At 51.2% G+C, this 15,190-nt stretch overlaps 1 protein-coding gene across 1 annotated transcript; it reads left to right on the top strand.

Annotated features, from left to right (window-relative positions):
- The first annotated feature begins 6,971 nt into the window (after positions 1 to 6,971).
- Positions 6,972 to 15,179, top strand: LOC117889162 (transcription elongation factor SPT5-like). The gene is made up of 4 exons (XM_034793039.1): positions 6,972 to 7,167; positions 11,258 to 11,387; positions 12,198 to 12,357; positions 12,938 to 15,179. Exons 2-4 carry the CDS (start codon positions 11,310 to 11,312, stop codon positions 13,141 to 13,143), a joined length of 444 nt encoding a protein of 147 aa, XP_034648930.1. The 5' UTR covers positions 6,972 to 7,167; positions 11,258 to 11,309; the 3' UTR covers positions 13,144 to 15,179.
- The last annotated feature ends 11 nt before the right edge of the window (positions 15,180 to 15,190 follow it).

Genomic DNA, 15,190 nt, shown 5'->3' on the forward strand with positions numbered 1-15,190 from the left:
ATTTAAAGTCAGATCGGTGCCGATTTACATCAGCCGGCCCTGTGTCTCTGGCTGTGCCATCCCCTGTTTGGTATCCAGCCTGGAGGCGGCTAACGCAAACAAATGCATCTTGATAGAAGCCTGCAGCTCACTTGCTTCCAACCAGTTCACTTCCTGCTGTGTTTCAGGGCCAGGTCTCTTAAAGGTACAATCCCTGACACGGGGCGGCACAAAACGTCTTTTGTCCGGCTTCAATTAAAAAATGGTTTGAGGATCTCAGTTCACGCTCCTTGCACATTTAGCAAATCCTCACTGCTAGGGCAAAGGCGGGGCAAAATCGGTCTCAGTGGCTGTTGGTTTTTTTCAAGGGTTAGCACAAGTTTCAGTGCAGGTTCAGTAACTAACTGAATCAATGTCAAAGGCTTCTGCGGAATCCAGCTCCCCAGGTGTTGGGGCAGCCAGCAAGTTTTAGAGAGGCCGGAGAAATAACTTGGTACATGCGGTCGCGTGCAGCGCTGGTTGCCTCATGTCGAAAAAGATATCGCAGAACTAGAGGGTGTGCAGAGAAGGGTGACGAGAACGATCAAGGGCCTGGAAAAACTCTCCAATAACGAGAAGCAGGGCCGGCTCCAGGCACCAGCCTAGCAAGCAGGTGCCTGGGGCGGCCAATGAAGAGGGGGGCAGCACGTTTGGCTGTTCGGCGGCGGGGCCGTCACTCCCTCTCGGCGCGAATTGCCGCCGTAGAATGATCGTGGCTTCTTTTTTTTTTGCTTGGGGTGGCAAAAATGCTAGAGCCGGCCTTGACGAGAAGGAAGAGCTTGGGCTGGTTACCGTAGAACGATGAATAAAAGGGCGGGGAGATGATAAATCTGTAACGTAGAGACTGGGAGAAAGACAGTAGTTTGAAGCTTCTTTTCCTCCTGTCTTGTAATACAAGGGCAGGGGACTTTGAATGAAGTTAAAGGTGGGAAATTCAAACCCGGCAAAACCCACAATGCATAATTAGTCTGGGAGACTAGTGCGGATTCTCCCACATAATACTGTGGGGTTCTTATACCTGCCTCTGAACCATCTGGTGCTGGGCATTGTCAGAGCCAGGATACTGGGCAAACTGGACCCCAGTCTGATCCAGTCTTGCTGTTCCGATGTCAGGCGATTGTGCATTAACTGAACTACAGGCTCTGAGCACCCCCATAAATGTGAAGCCTCATGACACCGCTAGAAGGTAGGTGGGATTATCCCCGTTTTACAGATGGGGAAACTGAGGCACACAAGCATCCCTGCCATGCCGGCATGCCACCAGCAAACTCAGCTCTGAGCGTTTAGCTAACCCGGAAGGAATGTCAGATGCAGAATGAAACAGATCAAAGGTTAACAGAAAACTATTCCTGGTTCATTCCCTCCCCTGCGTTCCTTGGGGTTTGTTTGCTTTGGCTGGTGGAGTTGAACAGCTGCCAGTCGTTATCTTGGGGCCGGTAAGGACAGGTACTAAGCAGATGGGGAAGAAGGTAAGAACAGGGAGGGAAGGAGGGGCAGGGCTGTTGCTCCACCCTGATCCCCAGGAGTTGAAGGTTTCTGCATTTAAGTGGCCAGCATCAGGCAACCCCGGTGAGCTGAATCAGGGCAGTTCATGCCTCTCCAAGCGATCCCCCTTGCAGACTCAGCCAGGCAGCACCGCATCAACTGTTTGCCACGTCCGCAGAAGGCAGGACAAGACGTAATGGGAGATCTAGGTGAGATATTAGGGAGTGAAGGCTCCCCATCACTGGAGCTTTTTCAGAAGAGATTGGTCTAGGTTTTCTTGGTCTCTTGTAGAGAAGCTGTTCCATACTCCTAATCATTTTCATTGCCCTTCTCTGCACCTTTTCCGGTTCTAATTTATCTTTTGCGAGATGGGGCGACCAGAACTGCATGCAATAGTCAAGGTGTGGGCGTACTATGTGTAACGCCGACAGAACCTGGTTGTTGGCGGGCGGGATTGAACCTGGGCTCTCTGGAGTTTAGTGCATGAGCCTCTACTGTGTAAGCTAAAAGCCATGTGGTTGTTAAGTAGACTCATTAATCTCTCTCCCTAAGTGGTCTTGGTGCCACACGCTGGGCCAGAACACCACATTCAGAAGGTATGTGGGTTACACATGGATGGATGTAGTGGCATTATGATATATTCTATCTTATTATCTATCCCTTTCCTAATGGTTCCTAACATGGTTAGTTTTTTTGACTGCTGCTGTACATTGAGCAGATGTTTTCAGAGAACTCTCCACAATGACTCCAAGATCTTTCTTGAGTGCTAACAGCTCATTTAGACCCCATCGTTTTGTACGAACGGTTGGGATTCTGTTTTCCAAGGTGCATTACTTTGCATTTACCAACACTGAATTGCACCTGCCATTTTTTTGCCCAGTCCCCCAGTTTGGTGAGAGCCTTTTGTAGCTCTTTGCAGTCAGCTTTGGACTTAACTATCTTGAGTAATTTCATACTGTCTGCACATTTTGCCACTTCACAGTTTACCCCCTTTTCCAGATCATTTATGAATATGTTGACCAGCACTGGGCCCAGGACAGATCCTTTGGGGACCCCGCTATTTACCTCTCTCTACTGTGGAAAGGGACCATTTATTCCCACACTTTGTTTCCTATCTTTTAACCAGTTACTGATCCAGGAGAGGACCTTCCCTCTTATCCCATGCTCAAGAGCCTTTGGTGAGGAATCTTGTCAAAGGCTTTGTGAAAGTCCAAGTACACTATATCCACTGGATCACCTTGACCACATACTTGTTGACCCCCTCAGAGAATTCTAATAGATTGGTGAGGCATGATTTCCCTTCACAAAAGCCATGTTGACTTTTCCCCGATATAGTGTGTTCATCTATGTGTCTAATAATTCTGTTCTTTACTCTAGTTTCACCCAATTTGCCTGGTACTGAAGTTAGGCTCACTGGCCTGTAATTGCCAGGATCGCCTCTGGAGTAGTTTTTAAAAATTGGCATCACATTAGCTACCCTCCAATCATCTGGTACAGAAGCGGATTGGTTCTGCAATTTCATACTTCAGTTCCTTCCTTCCATCCCTGGTGGAATAAGAGATGTTCCCCCATCCCCAACAATGTGCTTCCCCAACAATGTGGATTTCTCTGGGCCTTATGAGTTGGCATTTACTCCTCATGGAAGAAATTCTCTAACAGTTTATTCCAGAGACACTATCTTTGATTTTTAAGGCCAATTAGCCTTTATTCCAGCACCTGACCTAAGTTGCCTTTGGTTGTTTTTCCAGATGACCAGCAGACTGAAGGACAGTAAGGAAGGAATGTGCCACCAGAGTTTGCCTGCTGCCTTGTGCCTAGTGGGTACTGAGAGGTGGAGCAGCTAAGACAGTGGATCCTTACGATTTTCCCAGAGGGTCTGAGAGGAGCTGCAAAGAGGAGACCTCTGCCAGGCCGATGACTAGAAAGCCAGGGGTTGGCACCACATCAGTCATGATGGCTGGCAAGTGACCAGGGTTCACTGAATTCGGTCTGCTAGGTTGGATCATTAACTTTCCAGCGGTTAGCCAGGTACTGACAGAGGGCGCGACATGAATGCTGATCCAATGCGTCCCAGCTGATCCAATGGACCTCTGCACCAACACAACACGCTCGGATCCAAGCTCCTGCCTATTTTGTAATGGGATGCTAAATTATATTATGCTGTTCAGCGAAAAGGTGGCAGTGTGCGTAAAATGCCTTATTTAAATGAACCTCAGCCATACCTGCCAGAGCACTAAAGGATAAAATCCGTACTGGTGAAACAGCAATACGCAGAGAAACTTTACAACCTTGAAAACCTGAAACTAGCTTAGGCCACGTCTACACTTACAAGCTTAGAGCTCTCCCGTCAACATAATAAAACCAGCTCAACAAGTGGTGGTAGCTATGTCAGCAGGAGAGCGTCTCCCACCGACATAGCACTGTGCACATGAGCGCTTATGCTGGCAAAACTTATCTCACGCAGCGGTGTGTGTTTTTTTCCACACCCTGAGCAACAAAAATGTTGCCGACATAAGTGCGAGTGAAGACATGGCCTTAGAAACTGTAAACGGAGTTAAAAGTCATTACCATAAAAGCCCTGAGGCAAGCAGAGAGAATCCCTAGGCTAAGAGGGACAAATTCCAGTTGATTTACACAAAGTGTGGAAAAAGTCACATCCCAAGAGACGATGCATGTCTAGCCAGAGGCGCATGATGTAATAAATACAAGAAAGATGGACATTTTGCAACTGTTTGCCACACCAAAGCAGTCAGGGAGTTGACTCACACTACAGACAATCAAGAGCCATTGTTTCCGGGATCTATCACTTGTGATGACACAGAGCCTGTCTGAAGAGTGAAACTGAATATTCATGGCAAGATGATTGACTTCAAAATGGACTCAGGAGCTGATGTCACAGTCATCTCAGAATCGCCTTGAGCCCCTTCCACAGCTGAAGTTACCTGACACAACTCTGATGAGCCCTGGAGGAATTCTGAGCTGCTTGGGCGAGTTCACCACAGAAACAACTTACAAAGACGAAAGCTATGCATTCAGAGTGCATGCGATCAAAGCCCAACAACCTTCTCAGCTGTAGCGTAGCGGCCATGATGGGCCTAGCGAGGAGGGTGGAAGAACTCAATGAAAAATTTAATGATATTGGACTTTTGAAAGGAGATCCAGGACAAATCTACGTAAGAGACAACGCTGAATTATACAGTGTACGAACATCTCTCCCAGATGTAGTAGAGAGAGTGAGCCTGGAGCACTGGGCCTGGTGCGAGATCTGAGGCCTGAACCAAAGGCTGTGAACCAGAGTACGCCTGGCCGTGGCAAAATAATAACACACTAAATATTTACATAAATTACATCTTAGATAAATATGTTTCAGAAGACTAGTACAGATACATCCCAATCTAGATAGGATAAGATGATTTGACAGAATAATGAACAGGGATGTTTTATCCGCCATATCAGGAACAAGGGGAGGTAACAAACAGATGTCATGAAGCAGGCCAGGTGGTACATAAGTTGTTTATCCTAATTGTTTGGCTCAGTCTATAAATGTCAGGGTTCCTTGCCTTGATCCTTTGTGTGGCCTAGGAGACAGCAGAGACTCCTGCTGCTAACTGAATGGCTTCTTGTGTACCTGTAACCAAGGAGCTAGGATACTAGGACTGTGCCTTGAGAGCAATAAACCTGGCCGAGTGCCTATGTCAGCAAACCGGGCCTATTGTCTTAATCGAGGTCTGCTGAATTAGCAGGCTGCACTATCTGCTAGCACTGATAATACTGGAGCTCCAAGGACAGAAAGGCTCCCATGGTCCAGTTCGCAGAGCTGAGATTTGCCCCTGGATCCACAAATCAAGTGAAGGCAGTTTCATCAACTCCAGAGCCAGAAGACAGTGTTAGCCCTGGGCTCCACTACAAACGTATGGCAGTATAACCAGGTGGATTTTCCACACTCCTGAGCCGCGCTGTTATACTGATCGAATTCCTGCTGTAGATGCACCAAAGCTACCGCCTCTCCGGGAGGTGGGGCACTCCCATCGGTGTAGATAGTGTCTCCACTACAGCAGTGCAGCTGTCGTGAGTGGAGATAAACCCTTAGATTTATTCAGCATGGTGCAAAGCAGCCTTCTGGCAACCAGCCCCAGAGCGGGAACGAAGAGGAGGAATGGCTGCAGTGTAATTACAACACTGTAGGGAGGAAGATTAAACAGGAGACAGGGGCATGGACATGGAGGGCGCAGAAGGGTGCGTGTGTGTGTGTGTGTGGTGGGGGCAGCTTAGGGACTAAAGCAGGACAAACCAGGACTCGATGACCCAAATAAAGACAGGGTCACAAACTGTGCAGTCCTTGTCCTGGGGTGGGGGGTAACTGGGTTAGGGGCCCAACAGCGCAGCCGACCCCAGCGGCTTTCGATGCCCCAGCCATGATCCCCTTCACATTAGGGTTAACATATTTTAATTTAAAAAAAGGAGGACACTCCACGGGGCCGGCGCCCTGGCCCCGCCCCAACCCCGCCCCTTCCCCAAAGTCCCCGCCCCAACTCTGCCCCCTCCCCTGAATGCTCCGCCTCCCTGCTCCTCCCCCTTCCCTGCTTCCCGTGAATCAAATGTTCGCGGGAAGCCTGAAACTGGGAGGCAGCAGGTAAGCTGGGGCACGCGCGGCCCAGTCCAGTCTGGCCCCCCTGGCCAAGCAACTCCCTCTGGCGGCCGGCCGGCCCAGGCCAAGAGGCTCTGGCCCCGGCATCTCCCGCCCGGCTCGGCTCGGGCCCTGGGGCGCCGGCCCTGGTTCCGGCCGAGCGGCTCTGGCCCGCCCTGACCCCCAGCCGAGCACCGCCGGCCCCAGAGGCCCCGGCCACACCGGCCGAGCACCGCGGCCCCAGCAGCTCTGGCCCCTGGCCGAGCACCATGACCCCTCCCTCCCTATTTTCTCGGACACGTCCGGCTTTTTGGGATTTCCTCCCGGACGGGGTTTTGAGGCCCAAAAATCCGGACATATGGTAACCCTACTTCATATCCAAAGCCCTTTCTGTCCCTCCCACTGCCTTCTCCTCCCGCCACCCCCCAGGGCCTGCCCCTTTGATACCCCCTTAATCCTCTCTGTGCTTCCCCACCCCCTCTGGGCCCTGCCCCTTTAATACCCCCTCCCCCCAGTTACCTTCTCTGGGATACCCCACCCCTTTAACATCCCAGCCCCCAGTTACCTCCTCTGAGCTCCCCAACCCCCTGCTCTGCCCTTTGGGGCCAGCCCTAATCCCCCCCTGGGGCCTGCCCCCTGCTCCCCCCTCTGGGCTCCCCCACCCTCTCTGGGGCCTGCCCCTTTAAGACCCCCCCCACCTCTTGACCCCTCCTGGACACCGTACAGCAAGCCTTTGCCGCCTCCCCCGTCACGTGACGCCCGCACGCCGGGGAGGGGGGGAGGAGGAAGGGCGCGGTTTGTCACCCAGCACGTGACGCCCGCCCGCCTCTCCTCACGTGACTGGGCCGCGCTTCCGCCTCCCTCCCGTCCTCCGTCGCCACGTGACGCGCTGCCGTTTCCTACGTGACTCCCCGGGCCGGTCTCGCGAGGTTTGGGGGGCGGCGCCGCCTGGAGCAGCGCCGGGGCGAGCGGGGGCTGCGGAGGCCGGAGCCGGGAGCGGAGCCGCCGCGGGAGCAGCCCGAGGAGCCCGCAGGCCGGTGAGGGTGAGGGCGGGGCCAGGCGGGGGGGGGCGGGGCTCGGCTCCCGCTGGCTGCGGCCTAGAGCCCGGCCTAGAGCGTCTGACCCCGGGGGCGCGTGAGGGGCCCTGACCCCCGGCCGGGCCAAGGGGAGCGTCGGGGTGACCTGTGACCCCTGACCTGTGACCCCTGACCCCAGCCCCTCACTGACCTGTGACCCCTGACCCCGATCCTGCTGTGTTGACCTCTGACCTCAGCCACCCCACCTTTCTGTGCACCCACTGACCCAGCTCTCCTTCCCTGACCTGTGACCTATGACCCCTGGCCCACTCTGATTTTGTGTCTGCTCACTGACCTGTGACCTATGACCCCTGGCCCACCTACCCCACCTCTCTGTGCTCTCACTGACTTGTGACCCCCTCACCTGAGCTCTCCCAGGCGGACCTGTGACCCCGACCACAGCCTCCCCACACTTACGTGCACTCCCTGACCTGTGACCTCTGACCCTAGCCCTCCCACCTTGACCGGAAAGCTCTCACCTGTGCACGCACCTGCTGACTTGTGATCGGTTGCTTCTGACCTAGCCCCGACTTTGATCTCTGATCCCAGCCTTCCCCACGCACCACCCTGGGCCTTGACTTGAAAAGACTCAGATGATTGGGTCCCTCTGACCTGCACTATCTGATCCCAGATCTGGGGGAGCTGGGCTTGCTGTTGTGGGAGAGGGTTCCTATTTCCGGTCTGGGGAATCCCTAATGGTTGCTCTCCAAGTACATGGAAGGAGGCAGGTTTCAGAAGTCGGACTTCAGGACCTGGTAATCCTGCTCTTGGGAAGCTGCTATCCAGGGGGAGCTGGGAAGACCCACTTCCTCACCCAGCTGTCCTCTAGCTCCCATCAGGTTACAGGACATTTGAGGCTGTAATTTGGAATATGGCCTGTTCAGGATTCCCTGTCAGGGAAGGTCCATAGTTCTAGTCCCTGCCTAGGAGATTATAAAGTGGTGGCTTCCCCTTCCATGTGCACATCCGGCCTTGGAATTTTAGGGCAGGCAAGTAAGCTGATTCCTGGCTATCTTTCGGCCACCTCCTTCCTGCGGCAGGAAATGTGAAACAGCTGCCGTTTGTGCTGGGGTCTACCTGCCATCCCTAGAAAATGTTGTCAAGCGAGGGGTTCTTGGCGCTACTGTGGAGGGGCTTGTGTGTGCGTTCAAGTATATTTTGGGTTGTTCTAACTCTCTCTAATGCTGGGTTATGTAGTGAAGTAATTCTAACAGAGCCATTTAATCCTTTCCTCACAAATTCTATAGACTATGTGTCAGGGAAATACAGTAAAATAAAAACATAAATTTAAATTCCTATAGTTTAAAGTTGTCTGCAGTCTTGCCCCATCTCCCACCTGTATATCCCTTTTTTTTCCAGTTCATCTGACTCTATCCATCTTCATATTATTTTTCTCTTTTCCGTTTTCTTATCTACAACAGCCATATCCCAACACTCCTCGTAACTGGAGTGTTGGCCATTTCTTGTTTAGTTATAGTCTGCCTCCTTTAAAAACAAACCAACCAACCTTGTGGTTTCAACTGGCCGTAGTGCTATTCTTCGCTTCCTGCCTTAAAGTGTTATGTGGCGCTGCTGTGTGGCACATCTCATATTGGTCTATTTCACTGGCGAGTGAAGTGCTTTGTGTATGTAGCTGATGAATTGGTGTGTAAAGTATTTGGGGCTCTTTTAAACATGTGGCACGGTATGTTTGACTACATGTTTTCACCACTATCCCCCTCAATTTCCCTTCACCGTTCCCTGCAATTGCCTGTTGCGATCCTTCTTGCATCCTGCCTTAATATAGGTCTGAAAGCTTTGCCTTGTGGGCTTGGGCCTACATGCGTGGAGTGACTTGCAGGATCAGGACATGGACTGTAATCCCTTCAGAGCAGAGTGCTCTACGTGATGGGGTCTGGCTGGGGTCATTGAATGTTACTGTACTGCAAATAATATATTAATATATGAAGTAGCTAGTAAAATTGCTGACTTCCCTGTAAGGAAATCAGATTGTTTTCCCCTTACAAAACACTGCAGCTAACTTGTTGAAAATTTGCAAGAGCTGTGCAAACGTTACACGACTTAGTTATCAATAAACACCTGCATGTGCCGTAACTACTGAATAAAGGTTATAACTTCTGTTACCTGACACAGGCTCATGTCCCCCAGCGTCATTTAATTACATTGAAAAATTCCCTTGCTTAGCCAAATGTATTTGGTGCACCCCAGGGAAGCTGGATAATCTAGGCTGTACTGGATTTAGAAATCAGGAAAGGTTCTGAATTACAGTAGTGCTTCATATTGATCTTGCGGTGTTATGTTGAGTCAATATGAACTGAGAATTTCATTAGAGGCTTGTTCCAAAGCCTGCTTGAAGTCCGCTATGTCCATTGACTGCGGTGAGTTTGGATCAGGTCCCGCAAAGACTTTGTCCGTGCTTAGCTTTTAAGCATGTGATTTCAGTGGGATCACGGAGTGGAACTGCTCACATGCTAAAAGTGAAACATACTTATAAGTCTGTGCAGAATTGCGTGCATAACCACTTAGGCCCTGATCCTCTGGTGAGCCCTGAGTGGGTGATTCCCTGTGTCCTCATGAAGCCCCACTGGCTTTGGCTAGGTGTGGGTGTCTGTCTGTCTGTAAGGTACTTATGTGGCTCCCATCACCCTATATTTTGGCACTTCACCCCCACCCCCCGAGAGGCAGGGAAGTATCCTCTCATTTTACAGCTGGGGACCTGAAGCGACATTAACAAGTATACATAGGTAGGCTGGTGCAGAGCCAGGAACGGAAGCCGGGTTTCCAAAGTCCTATACGGAGGCTGTAGTGGTAGTCATGTTATCATGTGCAACAAGATTTATTCAACTTTCCACCATCTAGCACAGTGAGAGAATTAGACGCTATGTGATCGAGTCTTTTGTCCTCAGCGGCACTTCAGAACCTTTACATTAAAATGGAAATAGATGGAAAAAATACAACTTTTTTTTTTAAGGCAAACTACAGCTTCTGCCAGATTGCGGCATGGGTGGGTCCTTTTGTGTATATTCTATTAATAACTATGGCTTGCTTGTGCTCCCCTGTCCAGCTCCATCTCTTGTCTTATACTTAAATTATCAGCTCTTCGGGGCAGGGACTGTCTTTTTGTTCTGGGTTTGTACAGCACCTAGCGTAATGGGGTCCTGGTCTGTGACAGGGTGTGCCTAGATGTTACCATAATACACCTAATCGAAATTAAAATGTACAGCCTCTGGCACAATGGGGTCCTGCTAGGGTTCCTGGGAGCTACTGTAATACCTATAATAGTTACTCAGTGAATTTTAATTCACTCTCTTGCCTCAGTTGACAGAATAAGAGTCTATAGCATTTGGCAGATGCTTCCTTTTGATCATGTTTCAACTACCACGAGGCACAGGACTTAGATCTGATGAATAAAGAGGGGATGTTTCTGGACATACAGACCCTGTGTTTCTCTCTAGCTGCCCAAGGTTGCTCTGTGCCTCAGTTTCCCATCTGTAAAATGGGGAGGATGCTATTTCCCTACCTCCCTGGGGTGTTGAGAGGACAAATCCATTGATATTTGTAAAAGGCTTGGATATTCCAGTGATGGAGGCTTTATAAACACTCAGAATTAGTTGATCTTGAGTAAGGCCTTGTCTACACTACTCGCTGGATTGACAGGCAGCGATCGATCCAGCAGGGGCCGAGCGCTCTCCCGTCGACTCCGGTACTCCACCGGGGCGAGAGGCGGAGTCGACAGGAGAGCATCAGCCGTCGACTTACCGCAGTGAAGACACCGTGGTGAGTAGATCTACGTACGTTATTCAGGTAGCTGAAGTTGCGTAACTTAGATCGATTTCCCCCTCCCCCTGTGTAGACCAGGCCTTGATCACTTTCACCTGAATGTGACTTAGTTTGCCCATCTATAAAACGGGACTACTAGGTGCCTTGCAGGGGTAATTGGGTGGACTCATTGGTGCCTATACAGAGCTCTGAGATTTCTGGATGGAAGGTGCAGTAGGAATCGTGAAGTCCGTTTAGGTCCCTTCTTTGAGAGCATCCCCTTTTCTCGTAGGTATTTCTCAGGAGGAAATTCCATCCCCTTAGAACTCAGGAGCCCCGCCAAGATGTCGGATAGCGAAGACAGCAACTTCTCCGAGGATGAGAGTGAGCGGAGCAGCGAGGCGGAGGAGGTAGAGAACGAGGTGAGGCTGAGGGAGAGATGTGGCCACTGCCTAAAGGAATGTGTTTTTGAGGGGGGAAGGGGGGTTGGAGTTTATACCCACTTGAAATGTAGCATGTCCCAAATGTTACTCTAGTCTGTCATTAAAAAACAAAAAACACACCAAAAACCGAAGAAGCAGGGTAGGGACTGAGTGTCTCAGGGGATTGGAACTTGGCTAGGACGCTGCACCGGGAGTCAGGACACCTGGGTTTTATTCCTAGCTATGTTGTGACTTGAGGCAAGTCACTGCCGCTCTGTGCCTCAGTTTCCCCATATGTGAAAGGATGAAAATGATACTTCTCTACCCCTTTTCTTAAAGCACTTTGAGAGCCACAGGTGAAGCGCGCTCCAGGAGCCACAGGTCACCAGTTCCGATCTAACCCCTTTTGGTAACAGAAGTGAACTGCCACCTGGGGTTTGGCCAGTGGTCTGTTTGAAGTGAGTTTGACACATGTCAGTCCAGGAGGACAGGTGTCCGTGTCACAAATCACCTGCCCAATTGTCCTTCTCAGGGCCGTTCTCAGCAGAGTGGTCATGGGCTGAATAGACCCCGGAGACGGAACTCTGCTCTGGGGGTGCCGACTCCGTGGCTGGGGGAGGCAGATTGCAAGGCCGGGGTGGGAAGCAAGGCTTACCCTTACCGCCCCTCCACTTCCTCATGGGACCTGCATGCTGGTTCTCAGGGGGAAAGCTCTAAAGGGGGGATGGACCCATTCCTGGGAGATCCACCCGGCGACTTCAGGGCTGGCATGGGCTCTGCATCTGATCAGCTTCCCTTTGCAATGCCCAGGCAGAGGAGGAGCGTGCCAGTGTCGCGGGCAGCGAGAAGGAGGAGGCTGAGGAGGAGGAAGAGGAGGAGGAAGAAGACTACGATGAGGAGGAAGAGGAGGACGATGATGATCGGCCGGCAAAGAAGCCCAGACATGGAGGGTTCATCTTGGATGAAGCCGGTAAGGAACCTCCAGGGCTGCGTGTGTGTGTGTGTGTTACTCTGAGGCCCCCAGGGATGCTTGTGCAGTGTGATGGTTAGGAATAGAGGGAGCTGGGAGTCAGGACTTCTGGGGGTCTATTCCTGGCTCTAGCCGGGGAGTGTGGTCTCGACATTAGAGCAGGGGAATGGGGGATCAGGACCCCTTATTTCCAGCCCTTCCATTCAATTGCTGGGTGACCTTGGGATCAAATCACTTTCCTTCTCTGGGCCTCGATTTCCCCTGCTTTAAAATGGGCATAAAATACTTTCCTATCTTCTGGGAAAGCATGTCTGGTGGTGATGGGTTACCCAGGACATGGCTGCTGTGGACTGGATCTCTTGTCTGCCTGTGCGTAGTCCACAGGGATTCCCCCCCAGGCTGAGGGCGTCAGGAATTTTGGTCCAATTTCGCTCTGCCTTCCTATGTGTCAGGCCAGTGATCACAAAGCGGCTTCAGTTTCCTTCAGGCAGCTTCTGGGCCATCCCGTCCCATCTCTGGCCAGCTGTTTCCTGGAGCCTGCTTAACTGAGAGAGTCTCCCTTTCATTCTCTTTCCCGCAGATGTGGACGATGAATACGAAGACGAGGACCAGTGGGAGGACGGCGCGGAGGACATTCTGGAGAAAGGTAAGGCTGTGCCCTCCTCGGGAGGATCGGCTGGGGATTCAGTGCAACCCCCGGGGCATGTCCCCCATTTTCAGCTAGCTCTGGGGGAAATAGGGGTCTGCTCTTTAGCCTCCCCGGTGCGAGGCAGGATGGGGTGTTAGCAGGACTCTCCAGTATAGACATTCCAGGTGCGATGTTCCTGGGTTCCCCATCTGCTAGTTGAGGGTAATGCTCCTGTTTCCCAGGGGGAGTGGCTGCTGTTTAGCCAGGGACCAGCCCCTTCTCAAGCTGGATTGCAAGCCCTGTGGGATGAGACTGACCAGGGGGCTTTGGGGATGGGATGTTGCAGGACATCCTGTCTGTCTCCCCCAACCCCAGTGCCGTTGCTTTGCTCCTTATTGTGTCACTCCTCTGCATGCCCCTCCCCATCAGCGAACGGTGGAGAACATCGTTTTACTCCTTTTGATTTTCCTTTTGCTGAGGAAGAGCTGCGGGGCCCGTGCGGAGGGAGGGAGGCAGGAATGCTGGCAAGCAGAGCCCTGTAAACCGATCCCTGCGGCCGGCGGGAGAGGAGCCATCAAATCCCATCGCGGCTGGGAAGCCACTTAAAGGCTGATCTGCTGCCTGGTTCCTGACATGTCCCCTCCCCGTCAGAGGGGAAATCTTCCCTCTCTGCTGCCTTTCCAAAAGACAGGGTGGTCTAGTGGTTATGGAGTCAGCTAGCCCTAGGTCTGGGAGGGGTGTACACAGAGGGGCTGGGAGCAGGACTTCTGGGCTCTATTCTCAGCCCTGTCACTGAGTTGCTATGTTAGGAAGTCACTTCCCCTCCCCGTGCCTCAGTTTCCCTTCACCTAAAACAGCAGGTACTCTAATATTCCTCTGTACTGCGCGATGACGGTTGTCAATCCACAGAAATGTGACACTGTGTGGGTTTCGGCGCTCTCGATTAGCTCCAGCTCACAGCTCCCCTGAGATTAGGCGGAGGGAGAGGGGAGCTGGCAATACGTTGCCTAATTTGCCTTTTAAGATCACTTGCCGAAGTTGTACTAACGTTCTGGCAGAAGATTGGGGGCTTTATGTAGGAGGTGCCACTGCAGTAGCAGCCTCAGCAGGTCCCAGAAGAGGTGTTAACCCTGTACTTGTGATGGCCCATAAAGTTGTAGGTGTAGATTTATTAGGAAAGTGGCTGCTCCCTGCATCTGCTCCCTGTGCGCTGAGAATCCTCTCTGCTAAATTTAGGGACATAAAGAAATTTTGGCTACTACTTGCCCCGGCTCGCTCCGGAGAAGCCAGCACAGCTCCGAGAGAAGGAGCCGGTTTCTAGTCTGGCTCGTGTATCATCAAAATGATTGATAACCGAGCTGTGATCACAGAGCCGAATTCCGCAGCAGCCAGTGAGGTTGCATAAGTGGAACTGGGGACAGAATTTTTATCTTCGGGTCAGGCATCATCTTTTTGTTCTTTGTACAGCACCTGGCACAATGGGGTCCTGGGCTATGACTAGGGGTCCTAGGCCCACCGTAATATGCCTAATAGCAATAAAAATGTACAGCAGCCAACACAACAGGATTTCTGGTCCGTGACTGAGGGTCCGAGGCATTACAGCAATACACACAATTCATAATAGTGCACAAGTGAAGAAGTTTGGCCGATCTTAGTGTGAATGTTTGAGCCTGGCAGCGTGAGTAACCATGGAGTGACGGGGTCTCTCAGATGCTGAGTTTGCTTTAGTTGGGTTTTTTTTTTTTTTTTTTTAAGCCCCTCTTCAAAGTAGAATGTTGCTCCAAATTGGGGCCAGAAAACGTGGAAGTTTTGCCAGAATCTGGGAATGGATGACAGGGGATGGATCACTTGATGATCACCTGTTCTGTTCATTCCCTCTGGGGCACCTGGCATTGGCCACTGTTGGAAGACAGAATACTGAACTAGATGGACCCTTGGTCTGACCCAGTCTCATGTTCTTATGGAAAGTTTGGAAAACTTCAGAAGTGTCTCTTGTGTCGATCCAACTTTTTTTTCACTAGAAATTTCAGAAAAATAGTTTTGTTTTGGACACATGAACTTTCAGCAAAAAATCCCCTGCCCCATTGGTTCTGGAGACATAACCCTCCATGTGTGATTAAGCTGACCCGTCAGAACTGATCACTCGAAAAGCCACTTAGACTGACCAGCAGGTCGATTTTTTTTTTTTTTTTTTTTTTTTTTTTT

This window comes from Trachemys scripta, chromosome 16, assembly GCF_013100865.1.
Source record: "Trachemys scripta elegans isolate TJP31775 chromosome 16, CAS_Tse_1.0, whole genome shotgun sequence".
In the NCBI taxonomy this organism is placed as follows: domain Eukaryota; kingdom Metazoa; phylum Chordata; order Testudines; family Emydidae; genus Trachemys; species Trachemys scripta.

What these genes read in the sequence shown, in the direction of transcription:
- LOC117889162 (XM_034793039.1), top strand. Translation starts at nt 11,310, where the DNA reads ATGTCGGATAGCGAAGACAGCAACTTCTCCGAGGATGAGAGTGAGCGG. An exon ending in CGGAGGAGGTAGAGAACGAG is followed by an intron (nt 11,388 to 12,197) that starts GTGAGGCTGAGG and finishes TGCAATGCCCAG; the next exon opens with GCAGAGGAGGAGCGTGCCAG. An exon ending in GTTCATCTTGGATGAAGCCG is followed by an intron (nt 12,358 to 12,937) that starts GTAAGGAACCTC and finishes TCTTTCCCGCAG; the next exon opens with ATGTGGACGATGAATACGAA.